The 21,996-nt window shown below is 39.3% G+C and overlaps 3 protein-coding genes and 1 long non-coding RNA gene across 4 annotated transcripts; 2 read left to right on the forward strand and 2 right to left on the reverse strand.

The window, feature by feature from the left end:
- Positions 1-417: 417 nt before the first annotated feature.
- On the forward strand, positions 418-6,623 carry LOC127774115 (developmentally-regulated G-protein 2). Its single transcript, XM_052300394.1, has 12 exons — positions 418-567; positions 947-1,067; positions 1,831-1,898; positions 2,123-2,199; positions 2,715-2,895; positions 2,997-3,053; positions 3,983-4,057; positions 4,621-4,740; positions 4,819-4,989; positions 5,421-5,534; positions 5,619-5,789; positions 5,891-6,623. Exons 2-12 carry the CDS (start codon positions 998-1,000, stop codon positions 5,984-5,986), a joined length of 1,200 nt encoding a protein of 399 aa, XP_052156354.1. The 5' UTR covers positions 418-567; positions 947-997; the 3' UTR covers positions 5,987-6,623.
- Positions 6,624-7,257: 634 nt separating this feature from the next.
- LOC127773665 (CAAX prenyl protease 2) lies at positions 7,258-10,513 on the forward strand. The gene is made up of 8 exons (XM_052299804.1): positions 7,258-7,579; positions 7,669-7,731; positions 7,857-8,048; positions 8,315-8,426; positions 8,628-8,696; positions 9,173-9,235; positions 9,845-9,925; positions 10,021-10,513. The coding sequence occupies exons 1-8, from the start codon at positions 7,337-7,339 to the stop codon at positions 10,152-10,154; spliced, it is 957 nt and encodes a 318-aa protein (XP_052155764.1). The 5' UTR covers positions 7,258-7,336; the 3' UTR covers positions 10,155-10,513.
- A 1,797-nt stretch (positions 10,514-12,310) lies between these two features.
- On the reverse strand, positions 12,311-16,792 carry LOC127773664 (lysophospholipid acyltransferase LPEAT1-like). The gene is made up of 8 exons (XM_052299803.1): positions 16,145-16,792; positions 15,042-15,161; positions 14,899-14,936; positions 14,450-14,514; positions 13,899-13,967; positions 13,399-13,532; positions 12,860-13,000; positions 12,311-12,731 (listed from the first exon to the last, which is right to left on the reverse strand). The coding sequence occupies exons 1-8, from the start codon at positions 16,781-16,783 to the stop codon at positions 12,624-12,626; spliced, it is 1,314 nt and encodes a 437-aa protein (XP_052155763.1). The 5' UTR covers positions 16,784-16,792; the 3' UTR covers positions 12,311-12,623.
- A 1,796-nt stretch (positions 16,793-18,588) lies between these two features.
- On the reverse strand, positions 18,589-21,827 carry LOC127772759 (uncharacterized). Its single transcript, XR_008017463.1, has 4 exons — positions 20,993-21,827; positions 20,416-20,568; positions 19,971-20,049; positions 18,589-19,387 (listed from the first exon to the last, which is right to left on the reverse strand). It is a non-coding gene; the product is annotated as an uncharacterized LOC127772759 (long non-coding RNA).
- Positions 21,828-21,996: the final 169 nt, after the last annotated feature.

Raw genomic sequence — 21,996 nt, forward strand, 5'->3', positions numbered from 1 at the left:
AGTGGTTGCGGGCGGTCTGGGGAGATGGTTGTCGACACAATCTCTAAAACCGAGTTTGTTAATATTTTTTCTTTAAAGTATCGATGTTACGTGGGCCACCATCCGTCATAAAAAGAAATACTCCCTCCGTCCCACAATATAAGGGATTTTCAGTTTTTGCTTGCAATGTTTGACCAATTCGTCTTATTCAATTTTTTTTTTGCAAATATAAAAAATGAAAAGTTGTGCTTAAAGTACTGTAGATAATAAAGTAAGTCACAAATAAAATAATTAATAATTTCAAAAAATTTTGAATAAGACGAGTGGTCAAACGTTACAGGAAAAACTTAAAATCCCTTATATTATGGGACGGAGGGAGTACTCTCTAAGTCAGTTTTAAAGTAATAAAAATACTGAGATAAAGTTGGAGTAGTCGAGTATCGCGTAAAAGAAAGAGAAATCTCCCGTCTCTTCGTCTCCTCCGCTCCTTGCGCCGCCGCCAAGACGAGTCGCGGCTGAACAGAACAGGGGAGGGGCGGCGATCTCCATCTGGCGAGCGAGCAGAGCAGGGCAGGGGAGGGGATCCTGGTGAGCATCCACATCCTCTTTCTCTTTCTCTTTCTGATTCATCTCTCTCCCACCTCACCGGGACTACTTTTGTCTGGAATTTGCTTGCGCGCGTGCGTTCGTAAACCCTAGCTTCTCTTGTAGATCTGGAAGAAAGCTCTTCTTCCTCTTTAATCTGAGAGCCTTAAACCTCTATTCTTAATACAACTAGTAACAGTTTGTTTGTTCACCCAAAAAGTTTGGGGATCCGCCCCTGTTAGTGTTAAGGGGTTTTCCGTCTTGCCCTTGCCAAAGTCTAGCCTTCAATACTGGGGGTCTAGGGATGGAGCTGTAGGGCAGCCTCAGATGCTTGCACAAATCACTGCATTGTAATTCTTTTGTTTCTTTTATTCTGCGACAGGTCGTATATTCACCTACCTTGGAGTAATTCGCATACGTCACAAGTTAAAAGATGGGTATCCTTGAGAGGATCAAGGAGATTGAAGCCGAGATGGCTCGGACACAGAAAAATAAAGCAACAGGTTGTTTTTTATTTTAATACAACCCTGTAATTCATCTTCATTCCTTCATATTAATTTTTTTTTCGTTTCTTTCATCATGAAACTATACTAGCATGTTTCACTGGGTCAGTGATTGATATAAAAATTAACTTGGTGGATTGGATGGATGTCAAATGAGCATCGCGAGTATATGTTTATTTTCAGGATTTTTTACTTCATTATTTGCTGCTTTATTAGTTATACTGGCCACTGACGATTCTCAACCTTCCAGTTTATTTTGTTGCTAAAATTTCTCTTCATGTTGGTATTCAGTGTTATGGACATTTGGATCAATGATGGCCAGTGGGCCATTTATTTGTGCATCCACTGGTCAATGTTCAGATCCGAAATTGTTGATTTGTTGCCACATGTTCTTTGCTTGGCACAAATTCATCCATGTTATGACGAGTGGACTCAGGGAATTCGTCTTTTATTGCCTGATTTCTGTTTACTGCATACCCTGCTTTATCCATTTTCTGATTGACACACACTATACTCGTCCAGTATCAACAGTCAGATGCCAAATTTGTTGCTAGAAGAACAGGCATAACTGAGTAATTGAGTATCTCTGTTTGCATATATGCAATTTATGTATCTGAACGTGAACTTGCTATTAACAATGTTGTATTTAGCTAATGAACGATTATCTCTGATCTCTTACATTCCCACCCATACTCAATACTGTGTGAGAAATGTCTTGCATATTGTTATCTGGGAATAATTTTTATTTCTGGTTGTCATACAGAATACCATCTTGGACAACTGAAAGCAAAAATAGCAAAGTTGAGGACACAATTATTAGAGCCCCCTAAGGTATTTATGACGTTTGAGCATTTATTTGAAATATTTTGTTGCAAGTGGGGTATGGAATTACAAGTTCTTTTGTTATTTGAAATATCATGTTGATATTTCCTTTTGTTATTATTTTTCATCTTGATCATATCCTTACAAGTTCTTTTGGTAATATAAAAAGTTGACATAGTCATGGGAATTCCATGGATTTCTGTTGTCACATCTGCATCATTTTGGTCACATAGGGTTCCACTGGTGGAGGAGATGGTTTTGAAGTCACAAAGTTTGGGCATGGTCGTGTTGCACTTATTGGATTTCCCAGGTCTCTCCTCCGCCTACATCCCTATAAATTGAGTACCCTAAAATCCTGTGTTTCAAGCCTTTCAGTTTGTAGCGATAGATTTAGAATTCATGGAGTCTGTAATGATCAGTATAACTGTATAAGAACCTGGTGTAATATAATCTTCTCGATATATTGTTGCCTCCCTTGTATTCTTGTGCATGCCATTCTAGCTCTTACGAACTATTGGCTGCCTTGTATTCTTGTGCATGCCTGTCTTCTAACTCTTCCATCTAATGACTTGAAAAAGAACGATGGGAATTTGATATCTAAATATCTTAATTGGTAGAACGATGGATTACCCATGATAAATTGGTATTCCATGTTGTATTCCATATACTTTCTAGCATGCATGTGAGCACGTTGTTTGTTAAGTTCAATTTAAGATGAAAACATCTATGTCCCAACTCTCTACTAAAAACAGTTGAGTCCCAATCTTTTTCTTTTCTTAGATTTATTAAATCACTGTGATTTCCGTGTTGAAATTTATGTTGCAGTGTTGGAAAGTCAACTCTTTTGACTATGTTGACTGGGACCCATTCTGAAGCTGCATCATATGAGTTCACAACCCTCACTTGCATTCCTGGTATTATCCAGTACAATGATACCAAAATCCAACTTCTTGATCTTCCTGGTATCATTGAAGGTGCATCAGAAGGCAAGGGGCGTGGTAGACAGGTAAATTTTGTGAATGTTTTTATTATCACAATGTGTACGGTGCACCTGTGTCTTTTTACCCAAAAATAACTTGTATTTAATTTTTATTTTAATCATTTTAGGTCATTGCTGTCGCAAAGTCATCAGATCTTGTGCTCATGGTTCTGGATGCCTCAAAAGTAAGTAGTGTAGCTGTATCGGCTTTGCTTCATTGCTTTTCTAGTCCTTTACTTTGTTGAAGAGCTAATGTTCTCAAAGGTTGGAAAGGGTCCGATGTACTTTTTTCTCTTTTGTAGTGTGATTGTCCATCCATCATGATAGACTAGAAAATCAGTCTCAGTCATCGTAGTTTTGATATAATTCTGAACTCAGGACTAGCTAAACAACACCTTTTACTAGCAGAATATTTTAAAGTATCCACATTTTCAATTAAGCCTTCTGTTGTTAGAATGCTCAACTGTCTTACTCTGCAAGCACCTGCATATATTTTATAATGATAAAATTATCTTACTTGAGGTAACTTTGAGCTTTAGGAAACTAAAAGTTTGAAAACCTAAAAGTTAGGAGACAAGAAACAAGGGGTTGTGACCTGTAAACAATAGATAAATAGGGGAAATTATGAATTTAAAGTTGACAATATAGGGCAAACAATCATGTGATAAGCTCAACACTTGGCTACTTATTCACCAAGGCCATTTTTCTTTTTTAACATTGCATATCTCCTTCACTAGATGTTTTTTTTCTCTTTTCTTAATAAAAACTCCTGTAATATTACTAGTAAAATAGGTGAACTTCAAGTTCAGTTGAGTGCTCATGTTTGCTATTTTGTAAATATGTCCTATAAAGACAAGAAATTTTATACACTGTCTTTAAATGAATCTATCAATTTTATGCTTGAAAGCTCTTAGAAGATTTTAGTGGAGAGTTTGTTAAGGTTAGATTGATGCAAATCAAGAGGCGGGGTTTGATGGAGTTCCTTTTCTTTTCTTAATGAAAAAAATGTTACAATTACATCCAATCTTTCCCCTTCTATATGTGATTGAACATGATCCAAGCTTTACCTGAGCTCTGTTTGCTTATTGGATTCTTGTTCTGAATTTCATTTCAGAGTGAAGGACACCGCCAAATATTAACTAGAGAACTGGAAGCTGTTGGACTTCGTCTGAACAAAAGGCCTCCTCAGGTAGTGCTTAGGGCGAAATTAGAATTCAACATTGAAAACGCAAGATGGACAATTTGGGGCTCAAACAACATTCGTTTCATCTGATTCCATTTCCAACAAATGAACCAATTTGCATGACATCTTGAGCATCATGTGCTTGATTAGGATTAATTCCAGGTGTATCATTATCATCTTGGTAAAATATACATTTGCCTACATAAGAAAACAGTACGTGAACCGTGGAGTGGCAAGCCAGGGCTGACTGCAGCTTCCCCTTGCCATGTCAGATAATTTGTCAAACTACTGATAGTAAATATAACAGTGCTAAGTCATTCTGCACATAGATCTGCAAGTATATCATAAATCACTCTTCAGCAAGCTTCTGTGGACTATTTGAACCATGTAACTCTGCTGACTAGTTCCTTGAATCAAGTCTTACATATGGTGTACCTGAGTCATGTTTATACAGTTGGTGTTGCTCTTTCTAAATCATATTCTTTGTTGCTAATGAATCATTTCGTATGTGTATCTGTACTGTTTATTTTCCCTGGTCTATTATTAATCACTTCTGCTTGTATGAACAGATATATTTCAAAAAGAAGAAGACTGGTGGAATTTCTTTCAACAGCATGATTCCCTTGACCCATGTTGATGAGAAGCTCTGCTATCAGATACTGCATGAGTACAAAATTCACAACGCAGAGGTCACACACGCACTCTTATGATTGTGTATGTGTGTGTTTGTGCACGCATGATTAACACAGTTATTTGGTTTTCTTTAGGTGTTATTCCGCGAGGATGCTACCGTGGATGACTTCATCGATGTTATTGAAGGAAATCGGAAGTACATAAAATGTGTTTATGTATATAACAAGATTGATGTTGTTGGTATTGATGATGTGGATAAGCTTGCTCGGCAACCAAATTCGCTTGTGATCAGCTGCAATTTGCAGGCATGTTATATATCTTCTGTTTACTCTCTCAGTTAAATTTTGGCTGCCATCGTTTGGCATATTTTCAGAATATGCCAAATGGCATATTTGCAAACGAGTAGCAGTTTGTGAATAAAACTTTTATATATGTGTTCTTATCGATCCAAAAGCAAAGGCTGAAAAATAAACTTCGATGAAAAAACCCCAAAATCAGCTCCAAATTTAACATTGAAAATTCAAATTTTGGCTGATAAGCATAAGCATATGCCAAACGATGGGGACCTTTATATCCTTCTCAAGTTATTTCTGGTACTTCCCTTGGGCCTTGTGTGATGTGAGCATCTTGAAAACCGCAGTGCACGCAGTAGTATTGAGTTTTCTGTCCCCAATTGGTTCTCTTTTCCATTTTGTGGTTCTTTATCTTGAATTTAACATAAACTATTTCTTTGCAGCTAAACTTGGACAGGCTACTAGCAAGAATGTGGGAGGAAATGGGGCTAGTGAGAGTGTATACAAAGCCACAAGGACAGCAACCTGATTTCACAGATCCAGTTGTTCTTTCTACTGTAAGCTTTATTTGTTGTCATGCCTTGCACTACTTGTTCTAAAGGACTGCAATATGTTTGATGACTTGGGTTTTGTGTCAACAGGATAGAGGTGGCTGCACAGTTGAAGACTTCTGCAACCATATCCATAGGAGTTTGGTCAAGGATGTGAAGTATGTACTTGTATGGGGAACAAGTGCGAGGCATTACCCGCAACATTGTGGGCTTGGCCATGTTCTTCAAGACGAGGATGTCGTCCAGATAGTAAAGAAGAAGGTTTACTTTCATCACACTTAAAAACATCAAAATTAACTCTTAAGGTGGTGTTTCTATCAATAATTGAAATGGTGCTAAATCTATGACCTAAAAACTTCCAGGAGAAGGAGGACGGCGGTCGAGGCCGCTTCAAGTCGCACACAAACGCTCCCGCTCGCATATCCGACAGGGAGAAGAAAGCTCCTCTGAAGACCTGAATGTGGACATGAAACCGCAGTTTTGTCGGCTGTGCCAACATCAAAATAGAGTTACTTTTTTGCCTGGAGCTGGTTGAGCTGTGCGCTACTTTTTGCAATGTGGAGCCCTGTTTTGTGCCTTCAGAAGGGCCATACTTGAGTACTCGCCTGGTTCCGTTCCTCCTGTATCTCTCTGCAGAACACACCTTTGCAGTGCAACTATGAACATCATTGTGTATCTGTGCACCATTGCAAATACGGACGGCAAATGGATGTGCTGCGCTTGTGTTAGAATGTGGTGATAATGTCCAATATCCAATGTGGACGAAGATGCTCACTGCAGTGCAACCATGAACTAATAAATGCATATATGAGGAGCATGGCACAAGCTCAAATCTGGACCGTTAATTCAAAACGGATGATGCGTCTTATAAAGTGAGTATAAGGCTTGTACTGAACATGAAAGAAAAACAGTTCAAATTTAGATGGTATTGCCACCGTCCTTTGGTCGGCTCCGATTGGTGGCAATATGTTGAATTGAAACGACCGGAAATGAAGCTACTTTGCAAGCTGCAACATTATTCACTGAAAAACAGTGATATGGCCAAAGACAGATAGTAATTGGATTATAAAATGTTACGGCCCGTTCTTTTTCAAACTACTAAACGGTGTGTTTCGTGCGAAAAAATTATATATGAAAGTTGCTCTAAAATATCATATTAATTTATTTTTTAAGTTTGTAATAATTAAAACTCAATCAATCAAATGTTAATACCACATCGTTTTACGTAAAAAAAACTTAATGTTCATCTTCAGGAGAAAAGAAAAAAAAAAGAACACCGTAGAAAGTGATATGTGCAACCAAATAACCAAAATGTAGCGAGTAATACTCCCTTCATTTCATATCGTAAACTTTTTGGACGGTTCATCCATTGATCAATGTATACGTTTTTTATATGTGTTTATATTCATTAACATATTTATAAATTTGTATAACGCTAGAAAATCTTGCACTGTAGAACGGAGGAAGCATATCGGATCATAATAAACTGTGTACGCAATCGCACCACTTAGCCATCTGATCATAGGGTAGCTAATCTTCCCAATTGTCTACTTATATTATAAAGTAATTGTATAAGAGGGGAGTTTAAGCACTTTAAAATTTAATAAAAAAAATTCTCTAAGCCTTATCATTTGCTATATAGTAAACAATGTAAAAATGTTTATATTATACTCCAAATTATAAAAGCAGTTTTTACATTGTTTTTTATGTTGAGAAGTATAGACACGAGAAGGGAGAAGGTGTCCCCCGTCTTCAGTCTCTTGAGTGACTGACGGACACTACTCTACTCCCTCCGCTCGCCGGAGCTAATGGCGACGCCGGCGAGCTTCCACCACCCCGCCTCCCCGCAGCCGGCGATACCCGGCGCGGCGGCGGCGGCGGTGGCCGCGTGCGCCGCCATGGCCGTCTCCTACGTCGCGGTGCTCTACGCCCCCACGGCCCTCCTCCGCCTCCCGCCCCCGACCTCCCTCCGCGTCTTCCTCCACCGCCGCTTCCTCTGCGCCGCCTTCTCCTCCTCGGCCTCCCTCCTCGCCACCGCCTCCCTCCTCCGCGTAAGTGCCCCCCACCTTGTCCCCTCCGAACCCTAAACCCTAAACGGAATCTCATGTCCCTAGCGTCTTCTCCTCCCCATCCTTCCTAGGTGTGGAGCATCGGGGATTCGTCCGTCGTGCTCGCCGTGTTTGGCATTCGGAGAGATCACCTGGTGAGCCTAAGCGACCTCACTTACTGTTCTTGTTTTTTTTTTTTCCTTTCTGAACATGTCAGTAATACTAACAGGTTTGAGCTTGGTGATGCTTCAATTCTGAAATTGTTGGTGCTTGGCTGCAGCTTCAAGCGGTGGCGATTCCCCTCCTCCTTACATCGCTAGTGTACGCTGGCTCGTTCGTCGCGAGGCTCTGGCTGCTGGCGAATTCGTGCGGCGGAGGCTATGAAGAGCCGGAGATAGGCTGGGCACAGAGGCTTGCTCACCGGATCCGTGCCTCCGTAGGAGATGTGATGGTTTGGCGCAACTGCGTAGTGGTTTGTTCTCTCCTTCGCTTTGATGCATTTGCTTTGTCTTGTAAACCGGCGATGGAATGTTATGTGGTGTGGCGATGATCAAGGAATTTTTCAATTAATTGATATAGTACGATTGATCTGTAGGATGTTACCATCTAACAGTTCATGAAAAATTACCACTTATGCAAAACTTTTAGCTTTCTATGGCGCAAATGTTACTACTGAAACGATGGTTTCCTTTATATATTCTACTAGTGATTTTTATTTGAGTATGCTTGTTTGTTCAGGCACCAATTACAGAGGAATTGGTTTTCCGGGCGTGCATGGTACCTCTTCTTCTATGTGGAGGATTCAAAATATATAACATTATATTTCTGAGTCCAGTCTTCTTCAGCCTAGGTAAATAGCTTTTATATTGTACCAAAATTTCATTTCTAAGGGTCTGATCTGGTACTATTAACTTGTTTATACCCATGTTGTCTGTCCTTATCTAGTTGTTTCTATAGGAATTAAGAACTGCTGCGTAATACAACCCTTAAGATTTACCTATGTGTTGATGTTTTCTTCTGTTAATTTGTAACTGAGCCTTTCTATCAACAGCACACTTGAACCATTTATTCGAACTACACCAACAGGGACGCAATTTTACGAGATCACTCCTGATCGTTGGTATTTTCTTTCTTATTTTTTAGTTCTATTCTTTACTGTAACGCCTTCCTTTTAATGATTTTTAGAGTAAAGTTGTTTGATCTATATTTAACTTACTTTATTTCTAATATGTGAAATTAAAGCGATTTTTTTTGTATCTTTGTTTATGAAGTTATTTCAACACCATGTTGATTTGCAACCTATAGTGATGTAGCAACACCTTCATATCTAATCACAGTCATTGGTATTTAGCATATTAGTTTATCATCATCATTATATTGCACTGTTGACTTTTTAAAATAAAGTATTGACTTCGTACAACATCAACTACAGGTGTCAATATTTGTTAGTGGTTCCTTTGTATTCGTTCTTAAACTACAAACAAATGTTTGATCTTTCAATATATTCGTCATATTTTGTACATCATTTTTCTCAAAGTATATCACTTTTGCTTCATTTTGCTGGGCTTGCCTTAACTTTTTGCCTTTCATTCACAGGTGTCCAGTTAGGCTACACTGTAATTTTTGGGTGGTATGCAGTATTTTTGTTCACCCGAACAGGTTTTACTCTTTCTTTTGTGTGTTGCATGTGTACATTGTGCATTTGTTGTTTCCAGCTATGCATATTCTTGTTGCGGGAATTACTTCTCCAGTTATTCAAATTAGTTTAGGTAGCTATATTTGAGAAGACATCTTTTTGTGAATGATTCTAGGATTTGCATAGTAAGTTCAATTGTTACCAGTGATTATGAAGTATGTAACCTGTTTCTAGAAGAGCTGAACTTTAAAGCAAGGTCCTGAATACACCAGTCTCCTTTTCTTCACTCTTCCACTGCACTTACCTAATGCATTTGTTGTTTCCAGCTATGCATATACTTGTTGCGGGAATGACTTCTCCAATTATACAAATTAGTTTTGGTAGCTATATTTGAGAAGAAAAAATATTGTGAATGATTCTAGGATTTGCATAGTAAGTTCAATTGTTACCAGTGATTATGAAGTATGTAACCTGTTTCTTGAAGAGTCAAACTTTTAAAGCAAGGTCCTGAATACACCAGTCTCCTTTTCTTCATCCTTCCACTGCACTTACCTAATTCAATTGTTTGATTGAAGCTTTATATTGTTCTGACAACATGGTTGTTCAATCACTTCGTTCAAAAAATACTGCAGGGAATATCGTCTCTCCTATTGTTGCCCACATATTTTGTAACATAATGGGTTTGCCAGTTTTCTCATCACCACAAACAAGAGGTGTGTACCTTGATTTATTTCGAGAAATCAAAAGCATGGTTGAGTCTTAAATATGCTACTTCTTACATTGGTTTACCTGGTGCTTTGTGTTCCAGGAGTGGCATCAGTAGCATTTCTGGCTGGTTCATTGTCCTTCTTTTGGCTCCTTTTCCCTGCGACGAGCCCAAAACTATATAATTCTAGGATAGATCAGTGCAGTTGTTGGCATGGATATTGCAGATGGAGCTAATACAATTCTATATTGGAGGCCTGACAGGCCTCCTGATGCTGACATGAAGTAACTAGCAAGGCAAACCCTAATTGATGGTAGTGGAGCCTTCCCTCAGTTTTTTGTTTTTCAGGTTTTTAGTTGATCCTGCTATTGGCCATTTGAAATTTACAGTGTGTGTAAAATTTTGATGTAAGATACTTTGCCCTTCTCATGGGGTGCTTGCAAAACTTACATTTCTTCACATGTAACAAGCAGATTAGAAAGCTGTCAGACTTGTTTGGCTATATTGTCGGATTAGTTCCTATATTGTCGGCTGCCAATGTTGGCTATGTTGTAAATTCTGTCGATTTGCATCGAAGTTACACGAGTAGAGCAAATTAGGTTTCGAGTTCTTTGGTTTGTCCATGTCAGTTAACTGTTTGTGCATTCCCAAGTTCCAAAGTATTCAGCTGGATTTTGAGCCATTGGATATCCAATCCTAACCCATATCCATCATCTAGTCGTATAGGAGCACTGAAAATTTATTCCCTCTGATCGCTTTTGATAATGACACGATCTCCAAAATATATTGTTGATTATGTTTTTCTATTATATACAATAAAGAAACGTTTTTACTTTGTAAGACATATCTATATAAGTTATTCTAGTGTCTTTAAACTAAATTTTTTTAAAGTTATTGATAAGTACTAATGTACCATTGGAGCTGGACACAGGCCACCTAGCTTGCATGGCCTTGCTGGAAGAGGCGATAGAAACCGCTCAGTTTTCACGAAAACTGAAAGGTTTTTTTGCTCAAGATAAAAGTCGCTCGGTAAACCATCAATTTTTTTAAAAAAATATCAAACTGAATTTTAAATTTTTGATAAACTAAGCCAGTAAGGGAGTTCTCATGAAAACTAGGCCACTAAGGACCACTAGTCACGGTTTTCGTGAAAGGCAATTTTGTGCACCCTGAATGAGGCCTGTGACGATAGCAATGAATTTTTATCCATTTTTTGGAGCATGAAACGTCATCAGCAATTTTAGTACATTGTTTTGTTTTCCCCAAAGCGATCTCAAATCCGGTACTACTAGGTTGGTCCTATTTGGAACGCAGTCTGACTACAGGGGGATTGCATGAAAGTCCGACAAAAACGTATGAATTTCTTAGAAATTTTGTCGTACTTCCATATAATCACCCACGGTCAGACTGCATTTCTAAGAAATTCATGCGTTTCAAATGAGTCTAAAATTGACAGGCATACCTGGCACTAGAACATTTTCAAACCAAAAAGACAAAATAATAATAATTACAGGAGCAACATTGTTAAAGAAGCCAATATACATTCATTAATAGTGCTGGGCAAAGAAAGAAACATCACCGTAAACCGCTGATAGCTATACTGGTCAGTAACGTTCTGCCAACGGGAAGCTTGAATAGCCAGGTCCAATATATTTCTACCCTGACCAGTATAGTCCCCATTCATTATGGTAGATGGCATATGGCAGATAAATACAGTATAAGATCAAAAATTAGAGAAGGTAACAAATAATTAATCTCAGACCTAAAGATTATATAATGAACGGATGAGATCAATTAGCAACCAATAAATGCATACGTGCACGGGAAGGCAACAAATAATTAATCTCAGACCTAAAGATTATATAATGAACGCATGAGATCAATTAGCAACCAATAAATGCATACGTGCAAGGGAAAATGTGGCAAACAACAGATGTATTGAATACAGAGTGGGAGGGTGTGTCTTGAATGTAGGCATCACCCCAACTTCTGCTATTGTAAAGAGTAAGGTTAATGAAGAACCAATCAACATATTAAACTAAGATGGTGTAAGCTAAAAAAGGGAAATGGATCACATAGGTAACCATAAAAACTATTACATTTGATTGGTAATTCGCTAGTTGGAAGGTACACCAGATACAACATTGTTAGTGATGACACATCAACACTACTAAACATGATCCTGAGCTGAAGAAAATGGAAATTTCTATGGTTACCCCCTTCATCCCCCTATGTATTAATTCCTGTGGTTTAATGCCTAGCTGATTCTTGCTGCAAAATTCTGTGGTCATCTACAAAGGATCCCTTTGGTGAGAAAAACTAATGGCAAACTTTGACTTCGGTTCATGTACGATAACATTTCAGGGACAAATAGGAAAATTAACGGCACGCATATCCAAATTAGCTTTACATAATAATCCTGCAGGGAAGACCAAATAGATGATTCAGTTTCTGTAACAAAGTAGCAGTTATAAAGCTCACATCGATGGATTGCATGGTGAAGTGTGTCCCAGACATGTGAATGTAATCATGTATAACTGACATGATTACTGAACCACACTATGGACAAATAATTTTACAGTTTACTGGGAGGATATTAACATAGCTCCTCTCAACATGAGGAATCATGCAACACCAGGAAATTGTACTCATATTACAAGCAAGTCACTCAGCATCAGTATACAGAAGCGCGATGGCAAGGCATTTCAATCATCTTTCTGATGTAAAGCACGAGGTAGACTATTATTACCATTCAATGCCGCATGGTACACACGCTTCTCTGCTAGCCCAAGATCAGAAAGAATCAAGTTCCCCTGAGAACAAAAATAAAAATGTAATATTAGTTAGCATGGAATAAGATTTCAGGTGGTACAAATGGATTATAAAGAAAATGTGGATGGTGAAAACCATTTTTAAGATTTTGAAAGATAAATGTATATACCTCCACTGCCATCAATTTCCGTACATTATTTGCGTACAGCTTAGGATCTTCCTTCTCTTGCTCAGATGGGTAATACACAGGCAAATGGATCACCTCAAGGTTATTTACAAATTGACAAAGGAGCAGAAATACATGCCGAGCCTGAAAATTTTTCATGAGATTCAGTAAGGTTGAACAGATACAAGTTTCCCATGAGATATAGATAAGTTAAACAGATGAAGGAGCGACAAGTTGAAATTGTTCAGCATATGATTAGTAAAATTGACATCAAACTCACAAAGTTCTAAAAAGCACATAGATGGCTTGGCGCATAGCACTGGATAATCATTACCAAGTATTTAAAAGAGAATGAAGTAGAGCCAATGCTAAAGAAAGTAAGAAACCTTAGAAGAATTTGACGATAAACCAAGTGGGGCCAAATACAAGCCAAAGAAGTAAAATTTGGCAAGGCAGACACTGCCTTGCATGGCCTTCAAGCCAAACACTTGCCAGCTTTAAGGGTATATGAATAAAAAGATATAAAAGTCATTGATACTCACCCCAGACATCGAATCCCATGCTGGACTAAATCTCTTGTAAGGATATCTTAAAATGACTGGCTTCACTGGTGCTTTTGCAAGAAATGCTCCTGTCTTGAAAGGGAGGAGATAATCACCATTTGTAGTTGTGCCTTCTGTAATAGAAGAATGCAACAGCCCAGTATTTACATATGATACATAAGAAAATAATTACATAAAAAGTGAAGCAATTTAGAGAGTGATGTATTAAATATACTTTCAGATCATATACCATAGTTCTACATTCTTGTTTGCCTTTCAGTAAAAATGTTAAATTGTGTTGGATATGTTCATTATTTTCCATTTTCAAAAGGGAATTCAGTAAACAATCTCAATGTATTCCTTGCGTTAAAAATTAAAAAAAAAGAGAGAGAAATCGCTGCAACTAAAGTTATACATTTAGTGTTGGATGGATTGATATTATCCTTAATCTAAGTTAGTAACAAAACTGAAAGGGTCCAAAACAATAATCAGGAACCAACCAGGGAAAAGTAGCATCATTGGAGAATTCTTCTGTTGATGAGCCCGTTGGATTCTCTCAGTCACAGCACCTGTGCATTGAATGGATTAGCAAAAGCAACAACAAACTGAATACTTTAGCTAAGTGGTATTAACAATATTCATGACAACAGAAAATGAAGCCATATATACAACAGAAAGGACATAGCTGCCCCATCACAGAAATATTTTAGAAAGTAGAAGTGCACCGAGTGCTGTAATCTAGTTCAGTTACTGTGGTGTAAATATCTCATCACACTATTTTGAACTTCAATCCTGTGAACTTTTGGTCATTATGAAGAAGAAAATGTACTTTTTGATCAAGGCCCTTTTATGTTTTACATGTTTCACCACTCTGATGCGCATATATGCTATGTTGTCAATTTGGCCAAATTAAGTGGCCACGCTCATGTGCAAATCACATCTCAGATGTGAACTCTTAATGAAAGGGAAAATATGCTGTTCTGACCTGAAGTTAAGGCAATACAAGTAAATGATTGACTCAAGGCTATGGACATCAGCATTCAGCAAGTACCTGAAACACCTTTGAAATCTGAGGTTTTAGATTCCCGCTGAACAAAAATGCATCCAAGACATTTGCTGCATGAAAACAGAAGTCATTTTGTAAATGTACGGCTGTACGCGGCATCTGAATAAACCCAACTATTTTTCTACTCTCTGTACTCCCTCTATCAACAGATATATGCTCTTAAAAAAAATGGCTGTACTATGTTGTTATACATTCATACTATAGTAGAAAAGGGAATAAAAATAAAAATATACATCATGAAGTCATTTTGCAAAAAGTTCAAGTGAAGTTAATTTCACATGGTTAATCGATACAGAATATTGTTAATGGTCAAAACATTGAATAGTGACTTGTATCTAGAGATAGACACACAGGACAAAATTGTAAGATTTTTTTTCCTTTTTTACCAAAAGTACAGACACAACTGAGGCAAATCCAAACAAGAATGCAAGTACCTTATGAGACCAACCATGGGCAATCTGGCCACTGATCTCTTCAAAAATGATGTGTAAAAGAGACAAGTCAAAATGAGTACATTGTAATGACAGTTTTTCAAAATTACAAGTACAAAAACAAAGTTACAACATATTTGCAGTACCTTGGCAACAAAGCTTGGGAAGGAAGATGACATGTGGTAAAGAATATCCACATAAGATACATGATTAGATACTACTGCCCCTGGTCTTCCCAATTCTTTGGACTGTTCCTGATGCTCATCCTGAAGAAAACAGAGTACCCAGTTGGATATATAAAATAGATACAAGAGGCACTGATTTAAAACTTCATACTTCAAGAAAAAGAAATTTGAGCTGCTTGGAGACTATTATTCCTTAATAATGTTCCCTACTACTTGTCCCAAAATATGGGCAAAATCCTTTAAAACATTTAACCATCTTAGAACAACACCATATCACCAAAAAATCTATATCCATCTTGGATAAGAAACAAAATAAATCTGTCAGAGAGTCATATTTATAATTCAGAACAAGTTCTGAACATCATTCCGGTCACTAGAACTCAATCGTTATCTTATTCTCACCTACTGGAGGCTAACCAAGGGCATAAAACCACCACCTGATCCAGCATATTATCATCATAATATTGAACTAAGCAATGAAATAAAATTACCACGATAACCAATTATCATCACATTACACTATTATACTATTTAAAGGTGCCAGTTTATTCGAAGGATCACCAAGAGCTGTATAATATTAGCACATTTCCACCAAAAATGGACACAAGGCATGCATCATGTCGTGAGAGACAACAACAAATAAGCAAGCCTTCACAGAAGTTAGAAGTCCACTGATAAAGACATGCCAAACTGACAGGATGTGCATTTGCATGCTAATTTCTAGCATCAGCTATCAGAACATATACCAGAACCACTTGTGAACCAGTCCAAAAAACACCTATGCCAGCACAAACAAGCATTACCCAACCCTCACCCAGTAGATATAAAGTAAATTGCAGAACGGCTCTAATATGTATTTCCAATTTCAACAGCCAGAGTACAAAATCGACATTCATAATCCAACCAGCCATTAGGCGCTGCTACCTAAGAAGTGACATATTATCAATTTTTGTAAACAAAATTGGTCACAATATCAATCTACTGAGATATGAAGCAAGCAACGGTAAACACAAAACTCGGAGGAGGCGTCCCGTGGAGAAGTAGAATCATCAAGGACTACATACCTCAGCATCAGGGAAGCGGCAGTCGTACTCGCGGATCCAGTAGAAGCCGAAGACGAACAGCATGGCGCGCGCGAGCGCGCGGCCGCACCGCACGACGCCCTCACGCCTCCACCCCTCGAGCCGCGCGTACCCGTCCCCCTCCACTTCTCCAGCCGCGCCGCCACCGCCACCCTCGCGCTCCTCCTCCACACGCAGCGTGCACACGCGGCACACGAGGTAGTAGGCGACGAGCACGAGCACGCCCGCGGCGAGCCGGAGCGGGAAGAGCACGGCGGCGCCCACCGCCAGCCGCGCCGCCCCCGCCGCGCCCAGGGGGCCCCGGCCCATCGCCCCGTACGCGTCCCGCCTCGCGTACGGCGCGTACCTCCGGTCGAGCTCCAGCTCCTCGACGCCCTCCTCCGTCCCCGCGGAAGGATAGGTGGACGGGGACGAGAGCAGCGGCTTCGAGGCGAGCCTCTCCTCCTCCTCCTCGCCGCCGCCGCCGAGGTCGTCGGGGTCGGAGGGGGAGGTGGTGGCGTCGTGGAGAGGGAGAGCCATGGCGGAGAGGGTGGGGGGCTTAGGGGCAAACCCTAGCAGTGGGTAGGCATGAGGAGATGGCGACGAGACGTGGAGGAGATGGAGATGGCGTGGTCGCCTCATCGGCGACTCGTGGAAGGAGAGGAGGCGTGGGGATGGGGGAGATGGAAGGATGACCGTTGGATTTGGATCGGACGGGTGAATCAAGCGGGGCGGTGATCTATTCCATTGTCTTCCGTTGGGCATTTGTAAATTTACCGCTAGTTTTCTCAAATTGCGATGATATCACTTGAACGATGGTTCTAGACTTCTAGTGTTATTTTTTAATCTTTTACTAGCGACAGTCTTAAAATAATGATTCAAATCATTGATAAATTTACAGATTTCTCTTCCATTGGTTTCGGTTGATCGCTGGTATCAAACTGGATTAGGGCTATTACCCATCTTAGAGCCTGAACCAGTATAAAAATCCACAACTCCCATCTTTTTACGACTACGTATAACTTGGTATCAATGTCTCGCATACTATACAAATACCATTATGGTACAACCCATCGATAATAGGATGTTCTACTCTATATAATTAAATTTGTTGGAACAACACGACTCAAGTTTAATGGTGCTTTTAAGTTGTCTTGACATTTTATCTAACTAGGTGATTTCACGCGCTTTGCTACGGCAACTACTAAGCAATTTTTAATAAATTTTTTTCGACGATCGAGCTAGGAGTAAAAGGAAAAGAAAATAATGAAACGTGAGGGTTTATCAGTACTTATCATAAAACAAAAAAATGATAGACATATTTGTTAAAATATTATGGAAATGATGTGAGGGCTGATGATTAGATATATTTGCATTACAGATGGCCAAAAGGCCCGAGGCCCGACGGCCCGGCCCACGGCACGGCCCAAGCACGGCCCGGCCTGACCGCCAGGCCATGCCTGCCACCCCCCCCCCCCCCGACCGGCACGTTGGGTCGGCCCGGCACGATGGGCCGACAGCTAGGCCCGACACACAGAGAAAAGGTAGTAAAAATAGATATATATATATGCCACTTTCCAAAGAATAGGGATGTAAAATAGACTTATTTAGCTATATATATGTCAGCCCAAAGAGGAGGGCCGGAAATTAGACTTATTTTAGCTAATATATATGTCTATTTTTATCTTTTATATATATATATATATATACACACACACACTACCTCCGTCCCAAAATAATTGTAATTCTAGAGTACTAATTGCCCAATCAATCATATCTCATTCAAATTTCTCCCTATTTTACCCTCAACCATCTTCCCACTCTCACATAAACACCATTTAATGAGGGGCACCATAGTCTTTCTTCTCAAACCTTAATATATGCTAAACAACATAGAATTGCAATTATTTTGGGACGGAGGTAGTATATCACAGCCCAAAGAGGAGGGAGGGAAAATAGACTTATTGAAAAAAAAGCACGATGGGCCACCCGTGCCTTCAGGCCGACACGGCACGGCCCGACTGCTGATGGGCCATGCCTGGGCTGGAGGTGCAGCCCATGGGCCGGCATGGCCCGGCACAAAGTGCCTACCGGGCCGTGCTGGCCCGATGGCTGGTGGGTCGTGCCTAGCCGTGCTTGGGTCGGGCCGTGCCGGGCAGGCCTTATGGCCATCTATAACTTGCATGTTGATTTGTAGAATTAAATAAATAAATTATAGATGATGTTGTATGCTTGCATAAGGTTAAATATATAATTATTGCAAGTGGATGACGATGTGGTATGGTTGCATGTTAAGATTTATGAGTTAGTGGACAACAGTTTTATAGTAAGATAGGATTACACTTGGTATATGATAAGTACTCGCAATAATCACGCGCTACGCTGCGTGCTCGATATATACATAGTTGTCAACATTCAGTGAAAACAAACTGGCACATACATCAGGATTTCCATAAAGATTCAAATATGAATTGCTCCGATTGATCTGTCTATGAACTATTTGTACAATCATGTGCATTTCGGCAAAATTAGCAACCATACAATGAACAAAATAATGTAAACATACAATGGAGTGGATCAGAGAACTGAAACGGTGCTATAACCACAATCATAAAAAGGTGGTTCTTTATTTGCAACATCATCGCATACTTCTCTTCATCAATTGTTGCAATCTTTTAACATAGCAATTGCTTTGCAAAAAATAATATGTAAGTTCTACATGGCATATATATCCTCCTCTTCCAAAAAGGGTTGCACAAAACATTGCATGGTCAAAAGATGGTATCTTAATGAAATTATACTGGCAAGTGAACCCATAATGAATAAATATAATCATCACTTTATAAACATGTCCATGAAAGCAAAATCTCAATTCAAAAGGATAGATCAGTAGTAAATTCCAAAAGCAGGAAATCATTAGAGCAGAAAAATCACATAAGCAATGTTGCCTGTAAGAAAAAAATTCCATGTGCACCATATTGGAATATACAATAAAATGCCATATCGTAACTCAATTGAAATGAGGTAGATATTTTAGAAAGTTGCCCACCACGTTCGAAAGTAATACTCAAGTAGAATCACATTAATTATACTGAATCAAATGCCAACATATAATCAAGGCATTGATATTTTGTGTGGTACATATACTCTTTCCATGATGCAAAGTTCAGCAATACTTTCTAGGGCTGCAATAATTGTGGGTTAACCTATGCATTGATCCTTTGTGGTTAGCTGGATGTGAAACACCTACAGAGTCAATCACACTATTATAGGAGCATATATAGAATATATTGATAGTACATCAGAAAATGTTATATTGTTGCATATATATTGAACTGATTTAGCGAAATAAGACATTAAACAATGTAGCTATGTTGACCTAGTAAATTTCTGACCAGTTTCGAAATCTTTGATCGATCCAAACAACCATAGATGGAAAATTTGCCAAGAGAAAAATTTAATTTGGTTGTTCATTTGCATTCCCTGACTATAAGGTGAATTGTAAAATCTATAGGTTTGATCTGACAAAGATATTAGCCATAATACAGAGCATGTGGATTATTTTGAGCTAATGATTTAGTCTGATTTTTTTCAGAACATACAGCCATTTTAGAGTTTTTTTTTAAAAAAAAACTTTTAAAGAAAACTTGGGAGAAAAAAGGTACAGATACTCTCCTTACTCAAAGAAGAAAACTCCCCATTGTAGATCACCTAGCTAGCATGGAATATAAGTAACTGTCTCACTTATGGAAATAAGTTCAAATTGATCTACGCAAACAAAAAGTGAAGAAAAAGTTGTATTTCTCCACATTGGGATTCAGACCATTACCTCATGTAGGAAGCTATTACACCATATTTGCATGAGAAGAGCAGCAAGTACTGCTTTTGTTTTCTTGCATTGCATTGAGCTGTACATGTCAACTATTAGCAATGCATAAAGTAATCATTCGATGAGATAAAGAATTAGAAAAATGAAACATTGGAGAAAATTCTAATATCAGTATCTGTACTATTACAGTCAGCATCATCGAAAATGCTTGAGTCATATAAAAGCATATGACTATATGGTAAGGGAGATCACATTAATATTGTAGCCTTTGTCATAAAGAAATAGCCGAGCATATCAGGTTAATATCTTCAAAAACCAATCTTAAGTAAAGGCTAGAGCGAATTCCTTCTTCTATGAACCTAGAATAACTAAGGTTGCTATCTCCGAATGCGTATAGAAATCAAGAATTTAAGTGAAACAAAAAGGAGATAGAAACTAACAGTACCTATACTCCTATAGGATGGCCAGATTCAAAGGTATGATGTTATAATATATTGAGATTGCCACGTTTTCAGAGTCTTCTATGCCATATGTATCAACATCACCAATGTAAGATTGTCCATAACGAACATCATCGATGCAAATGCTCTATGTCATTCTGCCAACGACAATAGTGGCAAGGGATTAAGAAAATGGAAGGCAACAGAGGTCATTCAATAGATCGAACACTAAACAAAAGCTAACTAATATGATGAACAACAGATGCTAGCATGGAACTGAACTTAAATAATCTTGATGAGCAATCACACAACCACACAGTACATCAGCTGGTAGAAAACAACAAAAGCGCATCCACAACTCCAAAGATCCCTATATATTTAGGCATTGAAGCCAGTACATGCTGAAAAATAAATTGATATAAGCCGAAGCTAGGAAGAACTGTTAATGTATAATCCATAGACCTGGAATAGGCTTGCTACCACATAGAGACTAAGAAATTAAGTCAATAAAAAGGGTAAATACTTGCTGTTACATACATATCAAGAAATTAAGCCAAAAAATGGAGAATAAAAGAATGGTACCTCCAGAGTGGCCAAATTGAAAGGTTCGATGTGATAGTATGCCAAGATTGTCAGGTTTAATCTTTCGTGAGAACCATTGCCATCGTAAGATCATCCGCAAAGAATACCATGGATGCATATGTATTATCATCATGTGTACAAAAATAGCGAGCAACAATGAAAGAACATGGTAAAAACAGAAGGACAAAATGTTACCAGAATCAATTATAATTTCCAGCTCAAAGAAAGAACATGGTAAAAACAGTTACAAAACACACACAAGCTTCATCTTCTTGCCTCGATCTCTACACATATACAGTTACAAAATATAGTAGTAGCAGCGAGCATACAAACAGTAAGCTTCATCTTCTTGTCTCGATCTCTACACATGTACAGTTACAAAATAGAGTAGCAGCAGCGACCATACAAACAGTAAGTAGTGTAGTAATGACAGTGAGCCAGTGACCACAGTGAATGTGGATTTACATGTACGCACCTTTCTTTTCTTCTTCCTCCGGACACAGATTGGGCAGGCATTGTTGCATGCTTGGAGCTCGCCATTGATGGGCACGACGCATACAGCTAAGCTAGCTGTCTCCTATGTGGGCTTGAGATCTTGGAACATGGACTCCCATCGCATGTCCTCGCCGTCGTCGTATAGGTCGTCTTCGTCGTCGTTGCAACGGCGGCAGCGGCGGCGGCGGCGGCGGCGGCAGCGGCGGCGTGGCGAAGATAGCTGGGGGAGGGTGAGAAGGCATGCGGGTGAGGATGGGTAGCGGCAGCCATGGCGACGGCGCGCATAGGGGAGGAGGAGGTCGAGGCGGAGGCGGTGCGTCCATGCGTGAGGCGGGGTGGCGGCGCTACGCAGGTGAGAAGAGGAGGAGGAGGGCGGCTAGGGTTTTGGTGCGGCGTGGCGACATCTATGCCGTTCATTCCCGAACCGACGATCGCACGGCTGAGGAAGGGTGGGCACAATTGGACGCGTGGACGGTCAGATCGACGTTAGGCGAGATCCAACGGACGAC

This window comes from Oryza glaberrima, chromosome 5 (genome assembly GCF_000147395.1).
Source record: "Oryza glaberrima chromosome 5, OglaRS2, whole genome shotgun sequence".
In the NCBI taxonomy this organism is placed as follows: Eukaryota; Viridiplantae; Streptophyta; class Magnoliopsida; order Poales; family Poaceae; genus Oryza; species Oryza glaberrima.